General features: G+C 40.1%; 1 protein-coding gene across 5 annotated transcripts in view; it reads left to right on the top strand.

Annotated features, from left to right (window-relative positions):
• The window catches only part of erc1 (ELKS/RAB6-interacting/CAST family member 1), a 425,697-nt gene that overhangs the window by 120,221 nt on the left and 280,433 nt on the right, over positions 1 to 25,043 (top strand). For all 5 annotated transcript variants that reach the window (XM_033037518.1, XM_033037519.1, XM_033037520.1 and 2 more), the window contains 2 exons: positions 8,439 to 8,570; positions 17,334 to 17,494. In XM_033037518.1, coding sequence (XP_032893409.1) covers positions 8,439 to 8,570; positions 17,334 to 17,494 — 293 coding nt within the window. The remainder of the gene's footprint in view (positions 1 to 8,438; positions 8,571 to 17,333; positions 17,495 to 25,043) is intronic.

The following is a 25,043-nucleotide window of genomic DNA, read 5'->3' as shown; positions in this document are numbered from 1 at the left end:
GGAGAACTGGCATGTCACCAAATATTCTATCAAAACTCTACAGGTGTATGTTGAGAGCATACTGACTGGTTGCATCATAGCCTGGTTCGGTACTTCAAATGTTCAAGAATGAAGGAGGCAATAGAAAGTGGTGGAACTTGCTCGGTCCATCACAAGTCGAACTCCTCCCCACCATCGAAGGGATCAACATGACACACTGCTTCAAAAAAGCAACTAATATCATCAAAGACCCACATACTCTCATCGCGCTGCTACCATTGGCAAGAAGATACTTGAGTCGTAGATTATGAAATAAATGTTCTAGGGTATGAGTCTTTTGGGGCTGGAGGGGTTCTTCAATGCTAATAATTACATCTATTGTTAAATGACAACTTAATGACAAATTCAACAAAGCTTCATATTTTTGCTCCAGGTTTCAGCAACTGAATCATATTGTGTCATGATATCTTCACTCTCTATTTTCCACTGAGTAAAATTTTGAAGCTGAGAACAGTTCACTGATTCTTTGTCGATGACTTGGTGAAGAATGCATCAGCATATTCTGCGGAAGAGTAGTGAATTATTAACAGCAACTTCTGGATTTTCCCACTTAACTGCTTGGTCTACAATGATGGCTCCCAACCTAGTGTGTGCAACCCAATGGAGCTGTGACTGCGCCAAAGATTATGTTTTTAATAAGACTGAAGTAATTTAGTTTGAAATTTCATTCAAAAGTACAAACAAATAAAAATGCACTTGGCATACAGCTGCCCTGGTTGTAATGCTGTTAACAGTTCCTAAGGCAGACCCAATTCCTTAAAAAGAATGGCCCTTGATGTAATTGAGTATTTATGGAGGGCTCCAGTTTATTAGGTTATGAATAAGTGGGCTTTTCATTCACAAAAGTTGGGTGTCATTGGTTTAGAAGCTGCTGTTAGATTATTTACAACCTCTCCGTTATTCTCATCGCACATTTAAGGGACATTGTGTTGCTGGCTAAAAATTTAAAGCACTGAAGTGGTGCAATAATATTTTTGCAGTAAATCATAGAGGTGAGAGTATGTTGTTTTTGCTGTAGCAGCATGTGGCATGATTTGGTTAACCTCATAGCAATGCAAGATAGGTTTAAAAAGAATTGAAAAAGGTTCCTGTGTCATTGTCAGCTTGTCTGAGCAATGCTGCAGAAATGGAAGAGGAAACAAGCATAAATAATAGCAGATTTTTTGAATATGTCGTGTTCAAAAACAAACAGGATTTTATCGGATGGTTAGGATATTCCAAAGTGGAAGGAAACTGAACAGTTCGGTTTGTACTGTTTTTATATATACAGTACCTGTATATAGATATCAAAATATATACTATATTTTTATTTATTCCACATATGGAAAGGGGGTACCCGAGCCTTCACTCCAACCGTGAGTTCCCTCAAAGCCACAACATGACTTCCAGCAATGACTGGATCCAGTGGTGACCTCAGATTTGAGTTACTGAAGTGTGGAATTAACTAGCACTGTTTCGGCAAGGCACAAGACTCTTGAAATTATCGTGCTTAAGACACATTGAAGTGAAAAATCTCATGATCAAAGACACAAGGATTTGCAGGAGATGCCAGTGAAAATGGTACCAGGATACATTGGTATAATGCTGCAGCTTTTGTGGGCTGATGAATTTCTAACAGATTACATCAGTCTGATTAGCACTTCAAGTTTTAAATTGGTAAATTCTTAACTAATTTAGTTGAATGCATTTAGAGTATTTTTAATCTTAGTGAAATATCAACAATTTTTTCCCTCAACATTGGCAATTGAAGTTCTCTATTATCAATGTGTGAATAAATTGCTGTGTTACAATCATTTATTTACTTAATCGGTTCTGATATCTAACCATTTTTTTGATCTGTGCCATGTAATGATGTGGAATAAAGGGCATACATCGCAGGTCACTATGCTGGTCTTAGGATATTTGTTACTTTAGTTTTGGCTCTACCATAACCACTCAGCTCCAGTATTTAATCCAACCTTGAACGAAATAATGACACTGGTATCAAATTTCAAAACATGAAGTGAGTATGAACTGCCCTTGACACCAAAACAATGTTCAAATGAGTGTGACGTTTGGGAGATCAAGTAAAACTCATTAACAGAAACCAGGACAAAACTCTGCAATGGCTGAAGACGTAACCTGACATTTAAATTGTTGTTGACGGCCTACTCTCTTAGTCTGATGTGCATGTATGATTTCCTCAGGCCAATCTGTCAGATCCAACCCACTCTAGCTGCTTTATAAATAAATTTTCATTAGGCCAGAAATGGGCCGAACTTTGATAATTACATTGTTGCCAGCTCCTGCCACCATTTCTTAGATCGTGAAATAACCCAGGTCCATCCAAATATTGTTGATAAGTGTCAAGATGATAATCTGAGAGAATATAGTAATTCACATAGTAATGCGGTGGGTGCAATTTCAATGAACTGATTTTTGGGCAACACTTGTGCTGTAAATTCTGATGTGATATATCATTGTTATTGATGACATAATTGTGAGAAATTAGTTTAGATGGAATTCTATAGCTGACTGAACTTGCCAAATTTTTATTTTCTAAAATAGGAAATGTCTATTAGTGGATTTTGTCATTTTAATATTGCATATATTTAAAATACATCGTCAGAAGAATATCTTCCAGTCTTAATATATGATGAGTGTTTGACGGCACTGGGCCTGTACTTGCTGGAGTTTTGAAGGATGAGGGGAAACCTCTTTGAAACTTACCGAATAGTGAAAGGCTTGGATAGAGTGGATGTGGAGAGGATGTTTCCACTATTGGTATAGTCTAGAACCATAGGTTATAGAACCATAGAATTAAAGGACGTTCTTTTAGGAAGGGAGGAATTTCTTTAGTCAGAGGGTGGTGATGTTGTGACATTAATTGCCACAGAAGGCTGTGGAGGCCAAGTCAATGGATATTTTTAAGGCAGAGATAGACAGATTCTTGATTAGTACGGGTGTCAAGGGTTATGGCGAGAAGGCAGGAGAATGAGGTGGGGAGGAAGAGATAGATCAGCCATGATTGAACGGTGGAGCAGACTTGATGGGGCGAATGGCCTAATTCTGCTCCTATCACTTATGACCTTATGGTGTCACAGGCACAGACTTTTTTTTTTAAAGAGTATTCTGTGAAGTAATGGATAGGGAATGTTGAATGGACTCAGTTTTGACAATTAAAAAAATATATATTTGAAGGGTTGTGTTAGTAAAACTCAATTTTTAAGTATGGACTTTGTTTTACAGATACATTTGAGAAGGAGAAAAGTTTATGTCTGCACAAAATGACCCCAAACTACCCGCCGGGAAGGGATTAATCATTCTGTGCTAGTTGCAGTCATAGATCTTTTCATAAATGGATTCAACAGAAAAATAATTTCAGCAGAGGGAGGGGGTGAGCAAACATATGACAGGTTAAAAAGCAAATTGTTGTGCTGCCTATTTTACCAGCAAATAATGGTGTTTGAAATCAATCATTAAACATTTTATTAACTTTAGGTCCTTCCCCTCACTTTAAGAAGCCCGAACAAGTGATTTAACTCAATATGAAAGGAAATTACTAGTAGCCAAGATTTATATCTTGGTCTGCAATTGAAAATGTCCTACTGTGAAGGGAATGTTATGAAAGTTGACTACCCACAGTAGTCTGACTATCAAGTTTCAGCCATGACAGTTCACACCCTGCAGTGTGAAAAAGGAGCAGAGGTGCTGGCAGTTCCATATGTCTTCATCTAGTTAAAAGCAGACATAAAAATATTGCATTCAGATGCGAGGCTCACTAATCTACATACATAGTGAAATTAGCGCAGTTGGAAACATATAGAATCATTATTGTTCATACTTTTCTTATTTAAAAACTGCATACTGCCAATTTAAAAATTATAAAACCTTGTCCTAGTGCTGCTTTTTTGTTATTTTTAAAATATACACTGAAATTGTTAGCTGGAACTCATGATTTCAATAATCCATGGTGTTCAAAGCAGCTCATGAAAAGTAGCACAGAGGATTTGTCTGTTACACCTGATTTGACGGCATGATTGTCAATCCATGAGAGGGAATGCAAAGCTTTTAACCGTGTTGGGGTGAAATTGTCTTTGTATCTGAGCACTATGCCTTGAGATGTGTGGAGCTTAGCTCAACAAATTAGACAGGATACCAGTTTAATACCATAATTTCCACAAGAGCTTTTAGCAAGCTCTTGAAGCACACAACAGGCAGGTTATTTGTTATAAGCGCTACCATTTCCAAAATCCACAGGCAAACCAAAGGAGTATCTTAATCTTGGTTAGTGAGGCATGATTCTAAATGAAATTTTAAAAATTCCCAACATTTGCTTTTAAAAGAATAATGAATAGTTTGCAGCTCAATTTCTGCTGATGTAGTTGGGAATACCTTTGCAACTTTCTGTATCTGCTAAAGTTTGAATATTCTGCTGGGGCCGGTGTGGCTGGCTTTGATTTACTTTTCTGTTTATTTCAATATTTTTGCTGAACAAGTTGCTTCTCCACATGGGTTGCCCATTAGACCTTCCGTGAGTAATTAAAATTGGAAGCATGAGGAGAGCAAAAATATTTGAAGGTGCAGGATAATGAGAGATAGAAAGACGCTCAGCAGGAGCTTTAAGATCTTTAAAAAATCATCTTGTTACCTCAAACTAACCGAGACCGATGCTTAAGATATTTTCACTTTCCAAAAGAAACTGACTGAATTGTAACAACCACAAATGCAACCTCAAAGCAAAACATGAATAAAATGACATTCGCAACAGTAACCAGGGATACATGTGCACCCAAGGCTGTCTGGGGGGGACAGCATCATTCTGTTACCTTTCTGTTCAAAGTGAGGATCTAATACATTGAGCTCGTCGGGGATAGACATGTTGTTACCAGTGTACTGCTCAACTTCATTTTGTAGCCCATTATAGCATGCAACCCTTCCACATTCGATGGGTGTCTGTGAAATTTCCTACTGATGATCTAGCAAATATGTGATTGCAACTGCATTTATTTCTTCCTTTCTTTTGCTGTTCTTTATTCATCTCTATTTCTAGTTTCATTTCACTCTTTCTGCATTCCGTACCAAAAGGTCATAGGAATGAAATTCTCTGTGTATCCTTGATTTAGAGAGACAAGAAACGGCAGATGTTAGAATTTTGAGCAACAAACAAAATGCTGGAAGAACTCAATGGTTCAGGCAGCATCTGTGGAGGATGACATTTCAGGCTGCAACCCTTCCTCAAATTGATTGGAATGGGCGGGGAGAGAAAGCTTGGTGGGCAGAGATCATTCCCTTTGCAAATCCTTGATTCGCTCATCCCTTCCCAGCCAACCCGCCCCCACTCCAAGCACTTTCCCCTACGACCGCAAGTAATGTAACACCTGTCCCAGCGCCTCCTCTCTCATTTCCATCCAGGGACTGCAACAGCCCTTCCAGGTGAGACAGTGGTTCCCATGTACTGTACCTCTTACATCCTCATCTACTGGTTTTGGTGCTCCCGATGTGGTTGCCTTTACGTCGGCGAGTCCAAGTGTAGACTGGCATTTACTCAAAAAATATCTGCAGCTGTTTACAAATTCTAACTGCAAATTAGATCATCTATATTCTCTCTGTTATCTCTGACTTTGTTCTGAACCTGGGATTTCTGATGGTGGAATGTGCTGTCAAAGTGAAGAACCCTGTTCTGAAGCACAGGACCTTCAGTATCACTGAAAGGAGCTATTTATTTTATCCTTGTTTGGCTTGGATCTTTGCTCTCAGTTGCAGCACTACAACCACTGGGTCTCTTGCTATCAAGTTAACTTTGGAGAGCTGAGATTTTTCCACAGTTAACTAGATATCATCTAACAAGATCAATTGAAAATTCTGCAGGTATAAAGGCAAATCCTGGTTGCATTACATATCCCATACTAGATGCCTATCATTTAAGCTGTACAGTGTTAACTACTCTTCCTGTTTTATTTCTTGGATTTTAATAAGTCTCGAGTTTGGGATTTTGAAGCATCGGCTTTTTTTGTGATAGTGTCTTCTTGCACTGATTTTTAAGTTTGCTTTTAATGGTTGGGTGATACTTGCAAAATAAGCATTCCCCATGAAAAGTCAGTCTTATTTGTTGCCATCGTAGTTTTGGAATGCTGAAACTAAATGAGTGCCTCTAGTGGTATGTTATTTATAAATATGCATTCTGTGTGGAGCATAGATTTCTGCCTTGTTTCCACCATCATCTTTGCTTAAAATTATATTGATGTTTTAAATTAACAATGCAAGATTTGGCATTGAGACAAAAGTCTGTAAATACTGACCTACTTAACTTGATATATTTAATGAATTATGTTGATTTAAATGAGGATGAATTAAAATGTAATTGTACTTGTCACAGTGCCCTCCATAATATTTGGGACAAAGACCCATCATTTATTCATTTGCCGCTGTACTCCACAATTTCAGATTTGTAATAGAAAAAAATCACATGTGGTTATAGTGCACATTGTCAGATTTTAATAGAGGCCATTTTTATACATTTTGCCATCACTCTGATATAAGTTCATCTTTGTTTCATCTGTCCACAAGTCCTTTTTCCAGAACTGTGGTTGCTCTTTTAAGTACTCCTTGGCAAACTGTAACCTAGCCATCCTATTTTTGTGGCTAACCAGTGGTTTGCATCTTGCAGTGTAGCCTCTGTATTTCTGTTGATGAAGTCTTCTGCGGACAGTGGTCATTGACAAATCCACACCTGACTCCTGAAGAGTGTTTTTAATCTGTCGGACAGGTGTTTGGGAGTTTTACTTTATTATAGAGAGAATTCTTCTGTCATCAGCTGTGGAGGTCTTCCTTGGCCTGCCAGTCCCTTTGCGATTAGTAAGCTCAGCAGTGCTCTCTTTCTTCTTAATTCAAGACTCAAGAGGTTCAAGAGAGTTTATTGTCATGTGTCCCAGATAGGACAATGAAATTCTTGCTTTGCTTCAGCACAACAGAATATAGTAGGCATGAATATAGAACAGATCTGTGTATCCATATACCATTATATAAATATATACACACACTAATAAATAAACAGATAAAGTGTAAATAAACAGATAATGGGCTATTAATGTTCAGAGTTTTGTTCGAGTTTAATAGCCTGATGGCTGTGGGGAAGAACCTGTTCCTGAACCTGGACGTTGCAGTCTTCAGGCTCCTGTACCTTCTACCTGAATGTAGTGGGGAGATGAGTGTGTGGCCAGGATGGTATGGGGCCTTGATGATGCTGCCAGCCTTTTTGAGGCAGTGACTGCGATAGATCCCCTCGATGGTTGCGAGGTCGGAGCCGATGATGGACTGGGCAGTGTTTACTACTTTTTGTAGTCTTTTCCGCTCCTGGGCACTCAAGTTGCGGAACCAAGCCACGATGCAACCGGTCAGCATGCTCTCTACTGTGCACCTGTAGAAGTTAGAGAGAGTCCTCCTTGACATACCGACTCTCCGTAATCTTCTCAGGAAGTAGAGGCGCTGATGTGCTTTCTTTATAATTGCATCAGTGTTCTCGGACCAGGAGGGATCTTCAGAGATGTGCACGCCCAGGAATTTGAAGCTCTTGACCCTTTCCACTGTTGATATAAACAGGACTGTGGGTCCCTATCCTACTTCTTCCAAAGTCCACAATCAGTTCCTTGGTTTTGCTGGTGTTGAGGGCCAGGTTATTGTGCAGGCACCATTTGGTCAGTTAGTCGATCTCTCTTCTATACTCTGACTCGTCCCCATCAGTGATACATCCCACAACAGTGGTGTCGTCAGCGAATTTGATGATGTTCCAAACAGTTGATTTTGGTGAGCCTACAGTTTGGCTGATGTCTCTAACAGTTTTATTCTTGTTCTCAGTGTCATATGGCGTCTTTGACTTTCATTGGCACAACTTTGGTCTTCATATTGATAAACAGCAATAAAACTTTCCAAAGGTGATGATGGAAAGACTGGAGGAAAGACTAGGTGCTGAGAGCTCTCTTATACCTGCATTAAGGAGGCAATTAAACACACCTGAGCAATTACACACACCTGTGACGCCATGTGTCCCAAACAATATGGTGCCCTAAAATGGGGGGGACTGTATAACATAGCTGTAATTTCTACATGGTGAAACCAAAATGTATAAAAATGGCCTTTAATAAATTCTGACAATGTGCACTTTAACCACATGTGATTGTTTCTGTTACAAATCTCAAATTATGGAGTACAGAGGCAAATAAATAAATGATGGGTCTTTGTCCCAAACATTATGGAGGGCATTGTACTTTTCCAGAAAATGGAAAGAAAATTCTGATAAATGGAATATTTTGGGAACTGTTTGCCTCCATTGTAGATCTGAATTGAAAACTAATGCACTGAGTGAAACACTGCTATATAACAATAATTGGTCACCGCAATTCTTTTTCCCATTTCTGTAGGATACTTTACGACAAAAAGATGACCGTATTGAAGAATTAGAGGAGGCTTTACGAGAAAGTGTACAGATTACAGCAGAACGTGAGATGGTCTTGGCACAAGAAGAAGCTGCAAGGAATGATTCTGAGAAACAGGTTTGTAGCATGTGCTGCCCTCGGTTTCTTATTTTATGCATTTGCCATTCGTGGTTCTCTATAATGCAAGTAAAGTTTGAATAATAAAGAGCAATACTTTAGTTTTGATTTCACTTTAAGATGTAATTCTTGTTATACCATACAGAAAATACACACAAATCTTGGTGAGATTTTGACCCAGAAATACTCAAAATCTTGGTGGCAGCAATACAATGAGCTTCAGGCCCAGCTTCAATACATTGATACGATGAGCTTCAGGGCCTTTTTATTCTGTACTTGGTGAATGTAATTTCTCAGATATAGACTGAAGTAAAATCTACCAAAAAATCTAAAGGAAAATCTTACCTAGGAAAATTTGAAAGGTAGAAAATAAATATATTTGTGGGAAAGTATGAGCTTTGTTACTGCAATCAGTATCTTTGTTTGAGCAACCTGTTCTGTGTTAAATTCATTATCTCATGAACTTTGCTTTGATGCTGGTATCAACCATCTGTTCATTTTATATAATCATGGTATGGTCATGGTAATTAGTTAATCTAACACTGAAGACTTTACAGAATTGAGTCCACAGATTACAGTCTACTACAAACCCACTGACTCCCATGGCTAACCGGACTACACGTCTTCCCACCCTGCTTCCTGTAAGGACTCTATCCCCTACTCCCAATTCCTCCGTCTATGCCGCATCTGCACCCAGGATGAGGTGTTCCAAACCAGGGCATCGGAGATGTCCTCATTCTTTAGGGAACGGGGGTTCCCCTCTTCGACTATAGATGAGGCTCTCACCAGGGTTTCCTCTATATCCCGCAGCTCCGTTCTCACTCCCCATCCCCTTAGTAACAAGGACAGAGTCCACCTTGTTCTCATCTTACACCCCACCAGCCGTTGCATACATATAATCCTCCGACATTTTCACTACCACCAATGGGATCCCACCACTGGCCACATCTTCCCATCTCCTCCCCTTTCTGCTTTCTGCAGAGACCGTTCCCTCCGTAACTCCCTGGTCAATTCGTCCATTCCCACCCAAACCACCCCCTCCCCTGGTACTTTCCCGTGCAACCGCAGGAAATGCTCACTTGTCACTTTACCTCCCCCCTCGACTCCATCCAAGGACCAAAGCAGTCTTTCCTGGTGAGGCAGAGGTTCACCTGCACCTCCTCCAACCTCATCTATTACATCCGCTGTTCCAGGTGTCAACTGCTCTACATCGGTGAGACCAAGCGCAGGCTTGGCGATCGCTTCGCCCAACACCTCCGCTCAGTTCACAATAACCAACCTGATCTCCAGGTGGCTCAGCACTTCAACTCCCCCTCCCATTCTGAATCCGACCTTTCTATTCTGGGCCTCCTCCACGTAAATTGGAGGAACAGCACCTCATATTTCGCATGGGTAGTTTACACCCCAGCGGTATAAACATTGACGTCTCCAATGCCAGGTTATCCTTTCTTTCCCCTTTCTTCCCCTCCCCTTCCCAGCTCTCCCACAGCCTACTGTTTGCACCTCTTCCTTTCTTTTTCCCGCCCCCCCCCCCCCCGACATCAGTCTGAAGAAGGGTCTCGACCCGAAACGGCGTCTATTCCTTCGTTCGATAGATGCGGCCTCACCCACTGAGTTTCTCCAGCTTTTTTGTCTACTGAAGACTTTACAATGTTGTTTTTTGATATTGTCTGATTTGAAAGTTAGTTGATCTAAGGAATTCAAAATGGAAGTCTGTAACACAATTTGATTGGAAATACATGTAAACGTATTCTAAAGTATTGAAATGTATTTATTTGATTGCAAAGATATTTCTGCATCTGAATCATAGCGAAATGTAATTTTGAATTTAATAGTGAATTCAGCGAACATTGTTTCTTCACATTTCTACTTGATTATTTATTTGGTGTTACGATGAATACTTTCTTATCAACCAACAAGCTTTGTGGGAAAGGTAGGAGGAATGAAAAGAGTTAATGCCAAAGATCTTATAGCGGAGCTATAAGATCTTTGGTTAATGCTGTTGCAAGTCAAGAGTGAAGGCTGTTTAATTAAGTACTGATGAAGTATGTTGCTGCTGAAGAAGTATGTCTGCTGTGTGAAGACAGGACAGTGTGGTAGTCATTCCTGCCATTACTATCATGGACATATGTATCTATGGCAGTTAAATCGATGAGGATAAAGTCAAATTGGTATTTTCTGCCCCTGGCAAGAACTCAAGTCTTCAACTTCGGCCTTTAGAATTTGGCAAGCTCAGTTAGAATCTGGACTGCTGTGCCATCCTTGGTAATGGAAAAATATCATATGTTTGTCAGATTTCTATCACATATGGGCATTGCTGAGCAGGATGGCATTGTATGACAATCTGGTGGTTTCATTGGCACTTTCACTGATTTATTTTTATTCCAAATTATATAAATATTAAACTACCGCATTAGCTCTAACGCTGGGATTGGAACTGGAGATTATTAGTCCAGGCCTCTAGGTTATTAGTTTATTAACCTAACCATTATCCAATATGTTACTGTTTCTTATGAAAAGGACAGTCATATTGTTTAATTTTGTGAAAAAATGAAAGTCTGTTACTTTAATTTGGAGTGTGGAGAACATGATCAGAATATCGCAAGTTATGTACTATAGATGGTAATTAAACATATTAAGAGCTGTGTGAACATGATTGAATCTTATCTGTAAGACCATTGTGAAGTGGATTTGTGAACATTTATTGATTAACACGATAGTGGCATTGAGAATGACGTTTATCAATTCTTATCGAACATCAAGTCATAAACAATTGATTTAAAAATAAAGATTTGGTGTTAACATTTTAATTTTAATATATATGTTTGGTGATAAAATATTTAAGGTTTGTTGAATTTGTTCTGATTTAAAGGTATTGAATTTATGGCAAGAATATTCTACTTAAAATGATAAAACTCTTTCTTAAAATGTATTCTGGATTCTACATTTCTGGCTAGAGCCTACATATCTCAGTAGGCAAGTGAACTATCCAAATATTTTGCTAAAATGTAAGTAACAGGTGATTACTAAATGCGTGATTTATATGTAAATAGTTGCAGAATAATAGAATTTGCAGTTATTGTTGGTTTTAAGTATCGGTACTTTTTTCTCATCTAGTAAATACTTTGCATGCTTTTCTTTCTTCTATTATGCTGCACTTTGCTCGTGCGAAGCACATTATTGAGAGTTTGCATGAGTGCAACAACTTTGGCTTTAAATGGTCCAAGGTATGGGAATCATTTTTTAAAATTCTGATTCATTTCCAATATTCCATTTTTCTTTTAACCTACACAAAAAACAAAAAAATCATTGTTGTATCTGGTTTCCGTTCTATTTGTATCTGTCGTACATTGGAGTGAATGCTGTGCTTATTTGTTCAAAGCCCAAGTTGTTGCAGAAAATATCAAGATCCATATAATATGTTTATTTCTAACTTGCATCAGAGGCAAGAGAGATGATAGGAATATTGCAGATTATGTGGTACTAGCTGGTAAATTAACCGGGTTAAGAAGTATGCAATTGTCTGACATTTGAGTCACACTAGCCACTAGGGCAAGACACACAGACTAGTGTTCCAGTAGCTGAAGTACCTGCAAATGCCTGACCGAGAATATGGAATAGTTGGTATTTTCGTAAGTTGGCATAGCCACCAGTGGATTTCCTTCAGCCTTTTAAAAATAATTGGAAGTATGGATCTTCGTCGGCCTTCATTCACCATTGTAAGGACATCACTTCATGGGGGGAAATAGCTGGGATAACCTGGGCATTCTCCCCTTTGCCTTGTTAAAAAACTTGATTAGAACATTTGATAGACACAAAATGCTGAAGTAACTCACTGGGACATACAGCATCTCCAGAGAAAAGGAATGGATGATGTTTTGGATTGAGATCATTCTTCAGACCCGACCCGAAACGTCACCCATACATTCTCTCCAGGGATGCTGCCTGTCCCGCTGAGTTACTCCAGCATTTTTGTGCCCATCTTCAGTTTAAACCAGCATCTGCAGTTCTTACCTACACATTGATTAGAACATTAATAAGTAAATGTTGGCATGAATTGAACTGAGGCTCTTTGACAGAAAAATAAAATAACCAGATTAACCTTTGAATTATAAAGGCTTTATCAGAACCTCGGTGAAGATTGGAGAGAGGAGTGTTTGTTCTAGGATATTTATATTGTGTATTTTGAAACATTAGAGTATCTTACAACACCTGATAGACAGATGCTGGTCTCCCCCTGGGAGGAACTGGAGTCAGACATAGGGAGTTCGTCAGGCTGGTACTGGGAACCAAGCGCGCTATCAGCTTGTACCAAATTGTTTAACATGCTCCGCTGAGCAGCAACAGGCTTCCCACGGGAACGACAGGCTGCAGAGAAATGGTTTAATTTCCTGCAGAAATTACACGTTTTGCCCAAGGCAGGGCACACATTAAATTGATGAGAGGCAAAGTTGCAATTGGGGCAACGCTGTGGGTTGCTCCCCCCGGGTGCAGGGGGCCCCCGTTGTCGTGGCGGGCCCGTGTTCCGCCGACGACCAGCAACACTGGCAAAGTTAATGTCATGATCAGCCGGTGACACCGCCGAGGAGACAGCCTCGGCCATACGGGAGGCGTGTAGAGCCTCATCAAAAGACAGGTCGGGCTTGCGCAGAAGTTCAGCCCTGAGCTTTTCATCACGTAGACCATAAACCAGAATGTCCCGGGTCAGTTCATCGGGGGTCAGCGTGTCAAGGCGGCACCGCCTGGCTAGGTGTCGCAGCGCAGCGACATAATTATCAACGGATTCGCCTGGGTTCTGACGCCGCCCGAACATTTTAAAACGCTCTAAGATGCAGTTAGTGGGGATGTCGCACATCGCGGTAAACTTAGCCGCTAGACATACCGGGTCCCGAGCATCTTCACCCGCAGCATAGACGAATGAGTCAGACCGTTCCAGGGCATCGGGACCAGCCAGGTTGAGGAGCAGAGAAGCCTTGACCTCAGGGGTGGCGGCAGGATGAGCGATCGTGACATAGTGGTCGAAGTCACGTCTAAAGACATTCCACCGATGGGCAATGTCGGAATCGAAGACAAGCACATCGGGCTTGCGGCAAGAAGTGGCCATAACGAGGAAATGGAGAAAGGGAGCGGGGAACTGGGTCAAAAGGAAATAAAACAAAACCGATAAACAGGAGGCGCAAGGGAACGATTTATGACACCATGTAAAGAAGAGTCACCAACACTCTGTGACTTTACTCCAGTTTATTCATACTGTACATACATTACTGCACTAGCTGTACGTGGTCTGTCACGGGAACTAGAGAGAGATCAGTGGGTGGGGAGGTTGTAATTATACTTGTGATATGGGGAGTGGTTAGTAGTGGTGAGGTCACTATGTTAAAGGTGCATGCACATATCATCTACACTCTCCATTCAAATGAATGTACTTCCTCTTTCCTTAGCAGGTTTACCCTGACATAGATTTATCAAACAGATTCCTCAGTACAAATGTTACTTCACAACTGGACGCTGCAAGGAGTCCAACATTTGAATGTAACTGCAACACTGTGTATGGTATTCACCCACCAATTGATGCCTTTCTCATTGGCACATAAACCCCTATTTTGCTGATATATACTGCGATTAAATGCAGTAATGTAGCATGAAAATCTCAGTATTTCCCAGGATCCGACCCGATGCTTTACTTAAATTCATGCCATACATCTTATACAACTATCTGTTCAGGCAAGTGGGCCTTCGCTCTCGTGGAAGGCACCACCACAGTACAATACTGAAAGGCTGTCCTGGATTAAATGTTTGCGCCTTGGAGTGGGGCTATGACGAGTGACTTTAAATTTGAAGAAGAAATTGTGCTTGCAGTTCTTTTGTCCCATGTCTGATGAAACTGAACAAATGAGCAATCCGTAGAAAGGAAAATGGGAATATCTGCATGTGTACACCTGACATTCATTCAGTTTGATGCCAATTCCAACTAAATCCGTTCTTAATATTTTCAGTTGAGGTTTAATCTTCTTTCTGATCTTTCCCATCCTTACCTGCCGCACTGAGGTCAGAGAGTGCTTTAAGATTGGGGTATTAAGGTGATATTGTGCTAAGTGTCAGTGTGGAAATGTATTGCTGATACTTGCTAATCTTCATTTGATGGGTTCCTCACCTTCATTTCCCACATGGGAACCCATCCCACCCATGTGGGTTCCGTCATGTTTTAGCCTAAGTAGGAACTGAGTGATCCTTTCATAGCCCGACACATAGAGATTTTCCTTCTGTCGAGGAAGTGGACATTCAGTAGGGAGGTCGCGTTTGGTGTAACTGTATTTGTGATTTGTATGCTTAACAGTTTACATGTGTGTGACTACAGAAGAGTGCAGTCTTTTCACTGGTGTGCAATATGATTTGCATTCTGCAATTTGGTCAGTAGCAATTTTTGCATAGTGTTGGGAACGGCAGAACAAACACACAGATGAGCTACTCCTCTGCTCTAACTCTTTTATGGCCGAAGGTCTAGATTCAGCGATGTTTGACTGGTCAGGATTGCTGAAGCAATTGATTTTGCTAGTTTTAGAATTTTGATAGAAAGGACCTTAAATGCCAAGCAATGCCAGTGGTTAAGTTGAAAAGTACTTTACAGTAAAATATTAACTTTCAGACCGGTTTGTTGAATATTATTTGCCATTGCCTAGTTACAAAGTAATAAGACCAACCGAATCTCGCAATTTATCAATCATAGATCTTGTTGGTAACTACTGTGCAAGTGTACTCTGATAACAGAAATATATATATATATATATATATTGCTTTGTTTAATTTATTACAGGCAGGTTATTGGTAGTTGTTTTGTTGTACAATATTACTGTTTATTCACCCCAGTACAATCTCAAAGACTGTTGCTTTTTATTGCTGCAATATGTGATACTAGTTGTTGAGCAGCATTTGTGCAGAATCTCATATACTTGTTTAGTATATGTGGAATATTTTATTACATGATATATTTGAGAAGTAAATTACAATTTACTTGTTATTCTTAATTCAGAAAACCTGTTCAATGAATGCCATTTACATTGTCATAATTGTGCAGTGAACTATATTCATAATTTTCAAATTATACCAAATCATTGAACCACAGTCCCAGATTTCTTCCTGTATAATATGGAGGGAAACAACATCTCATTGTGGCTGCTGTTGGTGTTTATAATATAACCAGGTATGGAAGGATGGCATGACTTCCAAGCGTGTCTGGACTAAGAATCAATTTACTCATTATATCATTTAATGACACAACTTCTGTAATTATTCAATTACACAGAATCAGCCAACATTAGTTCCATTATAACATAAGTGTAGCCGTGAAATTTATAATCCTTTCTTCTCTCTGGCTCTCATTAGATCTCTCAGCAAAATTTAAACCACATAGATATTATTCTCATTTTCATTGGGGGGGGGGGAACTACTTTGAAATTTTGAATGAAAAAAAAAATTTGCAGTATTTTCAACATTTTCTGTTATTGTTTGATTTTTTTAATTTGTGTCTGTGCCTTGATATCATTTCCTCTTGCTGTTGCAATCTAGCCCTGTAGCTATCAGCTGTGAGAGAGCAATCAGTGATATTTCTACTTATTGTTGTCCCCGCCATCCCACCCACCTGACTTCCAAAAATCACCTGTTTCTCTTTAGCGTTTGATATGAATGCATGGCATAGCAAAGACTTGCTGCGCCTTGTATGGAAATTCACAGGTGGAAACCTGCTTTTTTGTACACTGAAGCAGTAAATTGAACAAAAATGCTGCAGTTTATTACCCGAGTAATATTCAATTCAAATATCTGAACAATTCCAGTAGTCTAAATGCTGCGATTTAGATCACCAGTCACAGAGACCATCCACCAATGCAAGGGCTGAAATATTCTGCCTGAATACTGGGCATCACCAGAAGACCAATTGTAAGTTAGGCATGTGGGGATCTAAACCCACCTTCTGATGAGAAGCAGTTAGACTGGAATTGTTCAGATATTTGAATTGAATATTTCTCCCTTAATTGTTTTCCTTACTTTTCAACTTTCTTACTCCTACTAATTAGTGCATTTAAGGTTGTGTTTAAAGTAATTTCTGTTTACTTGCATCTTCTCAATTGCTCCTCATTTTCAAAGATTAAATTGCCAATTAATGTGTATGTAATCTACAAACAAATATTAGGCAGCATCTCTGGAGAATATAGATAGGCAATGTTTTGGGTTGTGACCCTGCTTCAGACTTCAACGTCTGCAGTTTTTATTCAGAGAAAAGTTGTTTTCGGTTTCATCATCTCAATTTGAAGCAATACAAGTAGTTAATAACTGCAATTAGAAAGGACAGTTGCACAAGTGTATTATTTCATAATGGTGATTCTGATGATAAGACACCACTTTTTATGCTCTATGTGATAGCATTAGATAATGTGATTATGTTAAAGATTGAAAATGCTGTCTGAATTATTTTATCAAGGTACACTAATACCTTGTTCTATTTATGTTTTAATCTCTTATTCTGTGCCTTTGAATTGGAACACACATCAGCAATCGACACAAACCATTCTTATTCTGCGCTGTAGAATAATTCATTGTGTCCATTTATAAACTCAACCTTTAGGAAAGCATTGGAATTATTTTTTTTGGTTCGGTAATTGCACTGTAAATAGTGGAATGCTTATAATAATTGCATACAGTTTGCTTTAAATTTGAATACTAAACTTTATTATTGTTCAAATAAACATTACGCATTTGGCTTTGTAGGTGGAAGAGTTAATGACAGCGATGGAAAAAGTGAAACACGAACTGGAACTGATGAAGACTAAGCTGTCCTCCACCCAGCATTCCCTCGCAGAAAAAGAAGCTCACCTCACAAACCTGCACGCTGAGAGACGGAAGCATCTCGAAGAAGTCCTTGAAATGAAGTAAGTTCACTCAATTTTATTCATTGTTTCAGTTATGAGCTATGTTTCTTTTGCCTGTCCCACACAGTTCAAACACTTGATTTTGTTACTTATGTCCTTTAGAGCAGCAATGTGGCTGAAATATATTCTAATTCTGTTTCTGAATATATAGCAGGCTTGCTCACTTGTTTTGCTTGTGTCACCCGCATTGTCATGAAGGACTTGAAGATGGGCCTTGCTACAGCCCCAGTAATGCAACTGTTGGAAGTTATGGAGGAGCATCTCTCTCGATTTATCTCATGTAGTTAGGGTGGTAAAGAAAGCTTTTGGTGTGCTGGCCTTTATAAATCAGAGCATTGAGTATAGAAGTTGGGATGTAATGTTAAAATTGTACAAGGCATTGGTGAGGCCAATTCTGGAGTATGGTGTACAATTTTGGTCGCCTAATTATAGGAAGGATGTCAACAAAATAGAGAGAGTACAGAGGAGATTTACTAGAATGTTGCCTGGGTTTCAGCAACTAAGTTACAGAGAAAGGTTGAACAAGTTAGGGCTTTATTCTTTGGAGCGCAGAAGGTTAAGGGGGGACTTGATAGAGGTTTTTAAAATGATGAGAGGGATAGACAGAGTTGACGTGGAAAAGCTTTTCCCACTGAGAGTAGGGAAGATTCAAACAAGGGGACATGACTTGAGAATTAAGGGACTGAAGTTTAGGGGTAACATGAGGGGGAACTTCTTTACTCAGAGAGTGGTAGCTGTGTGGAATGAGCTTCCAGTGAAGGTGGTGGAGGCAGGTTCGTTTTTATCATTTAAAAATAAATTGGATAGTTATATGGATGGGAAAGGAATGGAGGGTTATGGTCTGAGCACAGGTATATGGGACTAGGGGAGATTATGTGTTCGGCACGGACTAGAAGGGTCGAGATGGCCTGTTTCCGTGCTGTAATTGTTATATGGTTATATTTAGAATCACTGCTGAGTGAGCTAAACTGGAAGTCTAATTTTGTCAGTACTACCTGAGAAAGTACTTGAAGATAATGACTAAGGTTCGAGTGCTCTGCAGCATGCTAGACAGTAATAAATGAAAGTAGAACATTTTAGTTTATAAAAGGAAATCAATATCAAAAGATTTTGTAAACTTATGTTTTATTGTATTTTTCAATTTTTTCCTGAATGGTGTGTTTCAACATCATATTCATTCATCTTAAACTACAAGAAATAGTCAGTAGTATAGACTATAAACAGAGATCATTTATTCATGAAACAGTTTACAGCGTCAGCAAGCATGATTATCATTCCTTTCTTTCAATTCAGCCTCGTGTTGAAACAAACTATCCACAAACATTGTGGATAGATGGTTTCAATTGCAGTTGTACAGACTTGATGGCACTGAAGAAACAATTATTATATACAGAACGATGTTACATGTGATTTTATGCAAATGTTACAGCCTTTGTTTAATAGTGAACGCTGAAAAATGAGCCAAACATCCCGTTCGACCGCTGTGCACTTTTTAAAATTTTGCCACGTATCTCATGAATGGTATTTTCTCATCTAAGATAAACCAATCTGGTCTGACATTTTTCCCAAGGATGTCTGGCATGTGACAAGAAAAAAGTGTTTCCTTTTAGGTTGGATCCTTTCTAAAGGTATTCGGGTTTTGCATTTATGCATATAATCCCTGTTTTCCCATTCATCCTGGTCAGTAGGTATTTTCTATTACTTTTCTGCAGTAATCATGCTAGGAGCCAACACTTTGATCATTTTGTTTCTCTGTGGTTGTGGAACAGTTATCCTTTCTCTTCTGAAGATGATTACATATTTCACCTTACATAACAAGTACGGTCTGTGGACAGGTTCAGCCTCGCACTCTAATGTTGACCCAAGTCTCTTTCTATCCTGTATGAATTGTTGGCTTCAGGCATGCATCGTTATACCTTATCTAGTAAAAATCATTGCAAGTGCAAATTGATAGTATGAGTTTAGAATATGTCTCACCATGTTTATTGTGTTAAATTCAGTTAGCCGCATCTTTTCTATCAACCTGCATGTCTTTGCCTGAAGAGTATTGAATCGTTCTCTATATTGTATGACTGATTCTTTACCAGCAATCTTAGTTACCTCACAGCTACTTTATACACCTCAACTGATCACTGTGCGCATTAATAATTCTCCCATGGGTTTTCTGGTGAAAGTTCTCCAATCCAAAGGTCAAGGCAAATAATTCCTTCTCAGTTTTTGCGAGACATTTTCCTGCATCATTTAGAGCTTGGATTATAAATTATTGGATGACTCTACTGCAAGCTCCATCCCTTTTAATTTTGAAGCATCCGTTTGTCGTGTCAGTTCCTTCTTATCAACAAAATGTCAACACAAGCTCTGTAATGATTATCTTATTGATTAATTTGCTTGTGAACATACACCAAATATAATTTCAAAATCTTCTTGGACAACACTGTCACACGTATCTTCAGAGTTTTCAACTTCCAGTTTTGGTCTACCTTCCCCCATCTCTGTTGTTTTCCTCTGTTATATGCTGTTGTCCTTACCCCATTGAGATCTTCAGTCTGAAACATGAACGAAACTTCTAGCAGTTCCTCTACCTTTTTAGGTAGTTCAGGTCACAAGTTTGGCAAATATGAAAGATGCCTGAATACAATGTTAACTTTCTAGTTGCCCCTTGAAAATGTTGATACAGAGACCCTGCCTTTACGAGGAGGGGAAAGGTTGTGTTCCTACTAGGAATTTCCTAGTTCGTATCTCTGTTTTCCGTCGTGCAAAGCTGTGTCTGCTGTGAATGTGTAGAGAAATGAGTTGAATGAGTGTAGATTTTGTGGGTTTTTTCCAGAATTTACGTAACAGCAAATTTTATTCTATTTCTCAAATTTTTGGCTAGTGATTTGCAATTTCTTTAAGAGTGAACTTCTGTGACACAGGGGTTCTGGTGGATCCACTATAAATCCCTTCTTTGAACCATATTTTGAACCAGAATCTTTGAACCAGGTTCTTTGGCCGGACGTTTCTCTTGTTAGTGTGATGATGAATCAGGCGTTGCTCAATAGTATTGCTACCTGGAGACATGGACTACTTCATCACGTGAGGACTATGTAAGGAATTGAGTATGCTGAAGTACTCGGCAAACATTGGTATTAATGTAAGATACTAAATAAATGTGCATATTCCTTGACACTAGGGATTTATTACTCTGTGTTCAGTTTCTTTGTGCATATTTGGCTAATGCTGTACAATGGTTTAGGCCAAAAAGGCCTTGTGGGAATCTATATTGAGCATCAGTGAGAAACGCAAGGATATGTGAGCTCCCCTGGATGACTAATGTAATAATACTCAGCATTGTCTATTGTTATTGACGAGATATACCGTAGCAATGTTCCATGTTATTGAATTAATGTGAGATTTGTACGTTTTTCAGAACTGTTTCGGCTGCTGTTGCATTTAGCTCTGTAATACAGTCTTCATTGCTGCAATTGTCACAATTCGCTTAATCTACTAAACCACTCCAGCACTTTGTGTCCTTTTTTGTAAACCAGCATCTGCAGTTCCTTGTTTCTACAAATACACATCAACTTGTAGAAACAAGGAGCTGCAGATGCTGGTTTACAAAAAAAGGATACACAGTGCTGGAGTAATTTAGTTGATCTGGTAGCATCTCTGGAGATCATGGATAAGTGATGTTTCGGGTCTGAAGAAAGGCCCCAACCCGAAACATGACCTGTACATGTTCTCATCAGAGATGCTGCCTCACCAGCTGAGTCACTCCTGCAAGTTGTATCTTTTTGTGATGTATACCGTCACAGTGGCGCAGCGGTAAAGTTGCTGCCTTACAGTGCCAGAGACCCAGGTTCGATCCTGACTACAGGTGCGTGCCTGTATGGAGTTTATACGTTCTCCCCGTGGCCTGCATGGGTTTTCTCCAGCATCTCCGGTTTCCTCTTGCACTCCAAAGATGCACAGGGTTGTATGTTAATTGGCTTGGTATAATTATAAATTGTCCATTGTGTGTGTTCGGTGGCTTTAGTGTCCTTGGTCTGTGTGGACTCAGTGGGCAGAAGGGCCTGTTTCCACACATTATATCTAAACTAAGCTGCACTGAACCTGGTTCATCGGGTCTCCCTAAAAATGTGATTTACCTTGTGTATTCTGATTAATTTCAACTTGCAATTCTAAAGAGCTATCAATTTAGTTTTAGTTTTTTTAAATAACAGTTTATCAGGCTTCAGTAAGTGTTTTTTGGACAGGAGGCTCCTTGCCATTGGAGTTGTACTTCTGCTGGGCCCTTTCTCAGACTCGGCAAATGATATTAAGTTGCTGAACAACTACCAATGACTTTAACTGCAATTGGAAGGGTCAGTCCTGTGTACATTTTTAGTTTTGGTATGGTATGTTGAGCTCTAGATGACCGCCTAGCTTTTAACGACCTAAGGTAACATTATTTTACCAGATAAAAAACAGTGCATATGACATTGGTCTGCTCTTGACTTGAATTTAATTTAATTTTTATATCTGTTCAGCTTCCTGTTGCTCAAATTCATGTTGAAGCTCTGCAAAGAAGTACAAGTGTAGAAACTAGAAGAGAGAAAAAAACTACAGCAGATTTTTGCATGTAAATTGCACAAAAAATTCACGTAGGCTTCAAAATATTTAGTATAGAGAACAATACAACAATATAGAGAACAGCACAGAAACAGCCTCCACCCGGCCCCCAATATGTGTGTGTGTAAGAAAGAACTGCAGATGCTGGTTTAAATCGAAGGTGGACACAAAATGCTGGAGTAACTCAGCGGGACAGGCAGCATTTCTGTAGAGAAGGAATGGGTGACGTTTCGGTTCGAGACCCTTCTTCAGACCCAATATGTGTGCCAAGCATGATGCCAAGATAAACTAATCTCATCTGCCTGCATCTTTTCCATATCCCTCCATTCCCCACAGATCCATGTAGCTATTGAAAAGTCTCTTAAACGCCACTTCAGGTTGAATTGCTACTCATTCGGAAATTGGATCATCTTTGGTCATTTCTCCACTGTTTTATGCTCATGATAACATAGCAAATTTTGTGTGCAAACTTCTGGCTTTAGTGATAAAATTACTACCGCACCTTTATTGTATTAACTTACATTGAAACAGAGCACCATACAGAACATCAATTTGAGAATTAAAATGTCCTTCTGGGGCATAACATTTATTTTACTTCGGAGTCACGCGAATGACTACGTGAAGAACCCGTCCAGCACGCATGCGCTACATGAGCATTCACGCAGATGCAACAGCGTCGAACGGGAGCACGGGCGCTCACGCTACAAGCTTGAAAGAACGGACCGTTAGGTAAGTACTTACCCATAGGTTCGAATTCACAACTTTGCTCCTCTTTGTGCACCAGGGGAAACTGGAGCAAAGCAGCACAGAGGGGAAACGGCCCCCGTTCGACTCCAGGGAAGGAGCGTTCCATCAGTGGAGGGGGGAGAGGTGGCACCTGGACCGCACACGCTGCGGTCCACAGTCGGGGTACTGAGCTGATGCCCAGTCCGCTAACAGCTGTCTGACCAACAGCAGCGGACTGGAGGAAAATTCAAAACCGGCCAGTAATCCCTGCAACTCCTGACAAGGAGACTCGCCGCCCGAGAACCGCAGAAATGCCGCCCGAAAACGGCAGGCAGCCTTTAGAGCAAAGTCAGCAACCAAACCTCGGGCTGGAGACAGACACGGAAGATGGAACCGGAACTTCAAACTACCGCCCGAGAGCGAGTAAGTGTCTGTTTTCTAAGCCTAGAGAAAGGTCATGGAGTAAAAACTCCAGCGAGACTTGCCTCAGGAGCTGGGGCAAGCTCGCCAAGGGAGCATAACACTCCCACTCCAGTGCACTAACAGCACTGGCCATCTCCCTTATCGAGGGATCGATGGCGACCAGGGCTAGGCTGGTCAAGAAGAGGGGTCACTGGCTGAACAACATCGGGAGTATGCTTGAGGTACAGGATCAGGAAGAGCTGCTGGGTGTGAGATACCGCTATGTGGCTACACCACGAGCGAGATGGCCTTTTCAGTCTAAACTGACGGCCAGCTTACTACCTGTCTTTCCAAAAAACATCTCCAAGACAGGCAGTCATGAGGCGTTGGATTTATCACGCCTCCCCAAAATTGCATTTACTCAAAGTGCCTACCATTATTGGGGGTACATTGAGCAGGGCATTTTAAAAACCCAAATATCTTAAATTGCATTTGATACCCCTGACGTCGGCTATCATTTTCGCATGCTCATTCCAGAGGGGCAGGGTAGTATGGCAAAACACCTGACCCTACTGTTCAACACAATATGCTCCACAACTTCTCGAAGGAAGTCATAAAACCTGCCCTTAACCTAAAAAATTCACAGGACTGTGAGAACGCCGACCTCACAACCACAGATCCTGCTATCTGGCAAAGTTACCAAACCAAGCCTAAAAACTGGACGAAGTGTCCAAGATATTCGGCATCATGAGGGCAGGGCCTGGAATGAGCAAACCACACAAAACCAGACAGCAGTACCTCCACGCGTCCACCAGTAGGCGTCTACTTAATGGTACTGGTGAAAGCTCGGGGCCCGCATGCCAGCCCCTGTAAGCCTTTTCAGGCCAGGGTCCAGAGCGGGCCCCATGGAAAATGCGCCACCCCCCAACAACACCACCCCGACAGACAAGGAACCAGAAACCGAAGAAATGAACACACCACTAAACAACAGTGAAGGCAGATGAATATGGTTCCTACCATCTAATAAAAGGTGAAGGGTTTGTACTAACGGGGGGGGGGGGGAATCACACCTGGGTTTGGAAGCATGAAGAACTATGACACTTGGTAGTTATATACCAAAAGTATTCAAGGATAAAAATTGAATTAAGAAACTTGCCATCAGTTCAGCATGCACCCCAAAAGGGTTACCCTCCCACTAAAAAAGAACATGAGGGACTAGCTAACTGGAGAAGACATACAAAGGGGTCATAAAGAACTCTAATATGAACCTTTGGTACCAAAAAACCCAAAGATGGTGAATGTCGCACCATCATTGACTTAACCACTTGAATATTTTCACCAGGTATACACACTTTATGGAAACTTGTAACTGCTAACCGTGGATTTCCTAGGATACTTTATGGTAGACATCGACTTAAAAGATGCATACTATTCAGAACCCATTCATAAAAGATCTTCGGAGATACCACAATTTACCTGGATGGGGCAACTATGGCAGTATAAATTATTTACAATGCCTAAATATGAGCCAAAACTGTTTCCAAGAAATTCAAACCAGCCCTGACACTATTAAGGAACATATCGTCATGGCATGTCTTTATGATATTAACGACAGACAAAACCATGGAAATAGCTAAATCAGCAGTATTAGCTACTAAAATTTATTTAGCTGGGCTCTGTCATACAATCCAGATAGATCTACGTTGACACCATCCACAACTATGGACTATCTGGTATTCAATTAACTCTATCCACTTATCTATAACATTGCCAAAAGGAGAGTCAGTGTATGGCACAACCTGTAACAATTAATGGTAACAATCGACCAACC

The sequence above is a fragment of the Amblyraja radiata genome, chromosome 19 (assembly GCF_010909765.2).
Source record: "Amblyraja radiata isolate CabotCenter1 chromosome 19, sAmbRad1.1.pri, whole genome shotgun sequence".
In the NCBI taxonomy this organism is placed as follows: Eukaryota; Metazoa; Chordata; class Chondrichthyes; order Rajiformes; family Rajidae; genus Amblyraja; species Amblyraja radiata.
The sequence above is the reverse complement of the archived record's forward strand: the minus strand, read 5'-3'. Positions and strand labels throughout refer to the sequence as shown.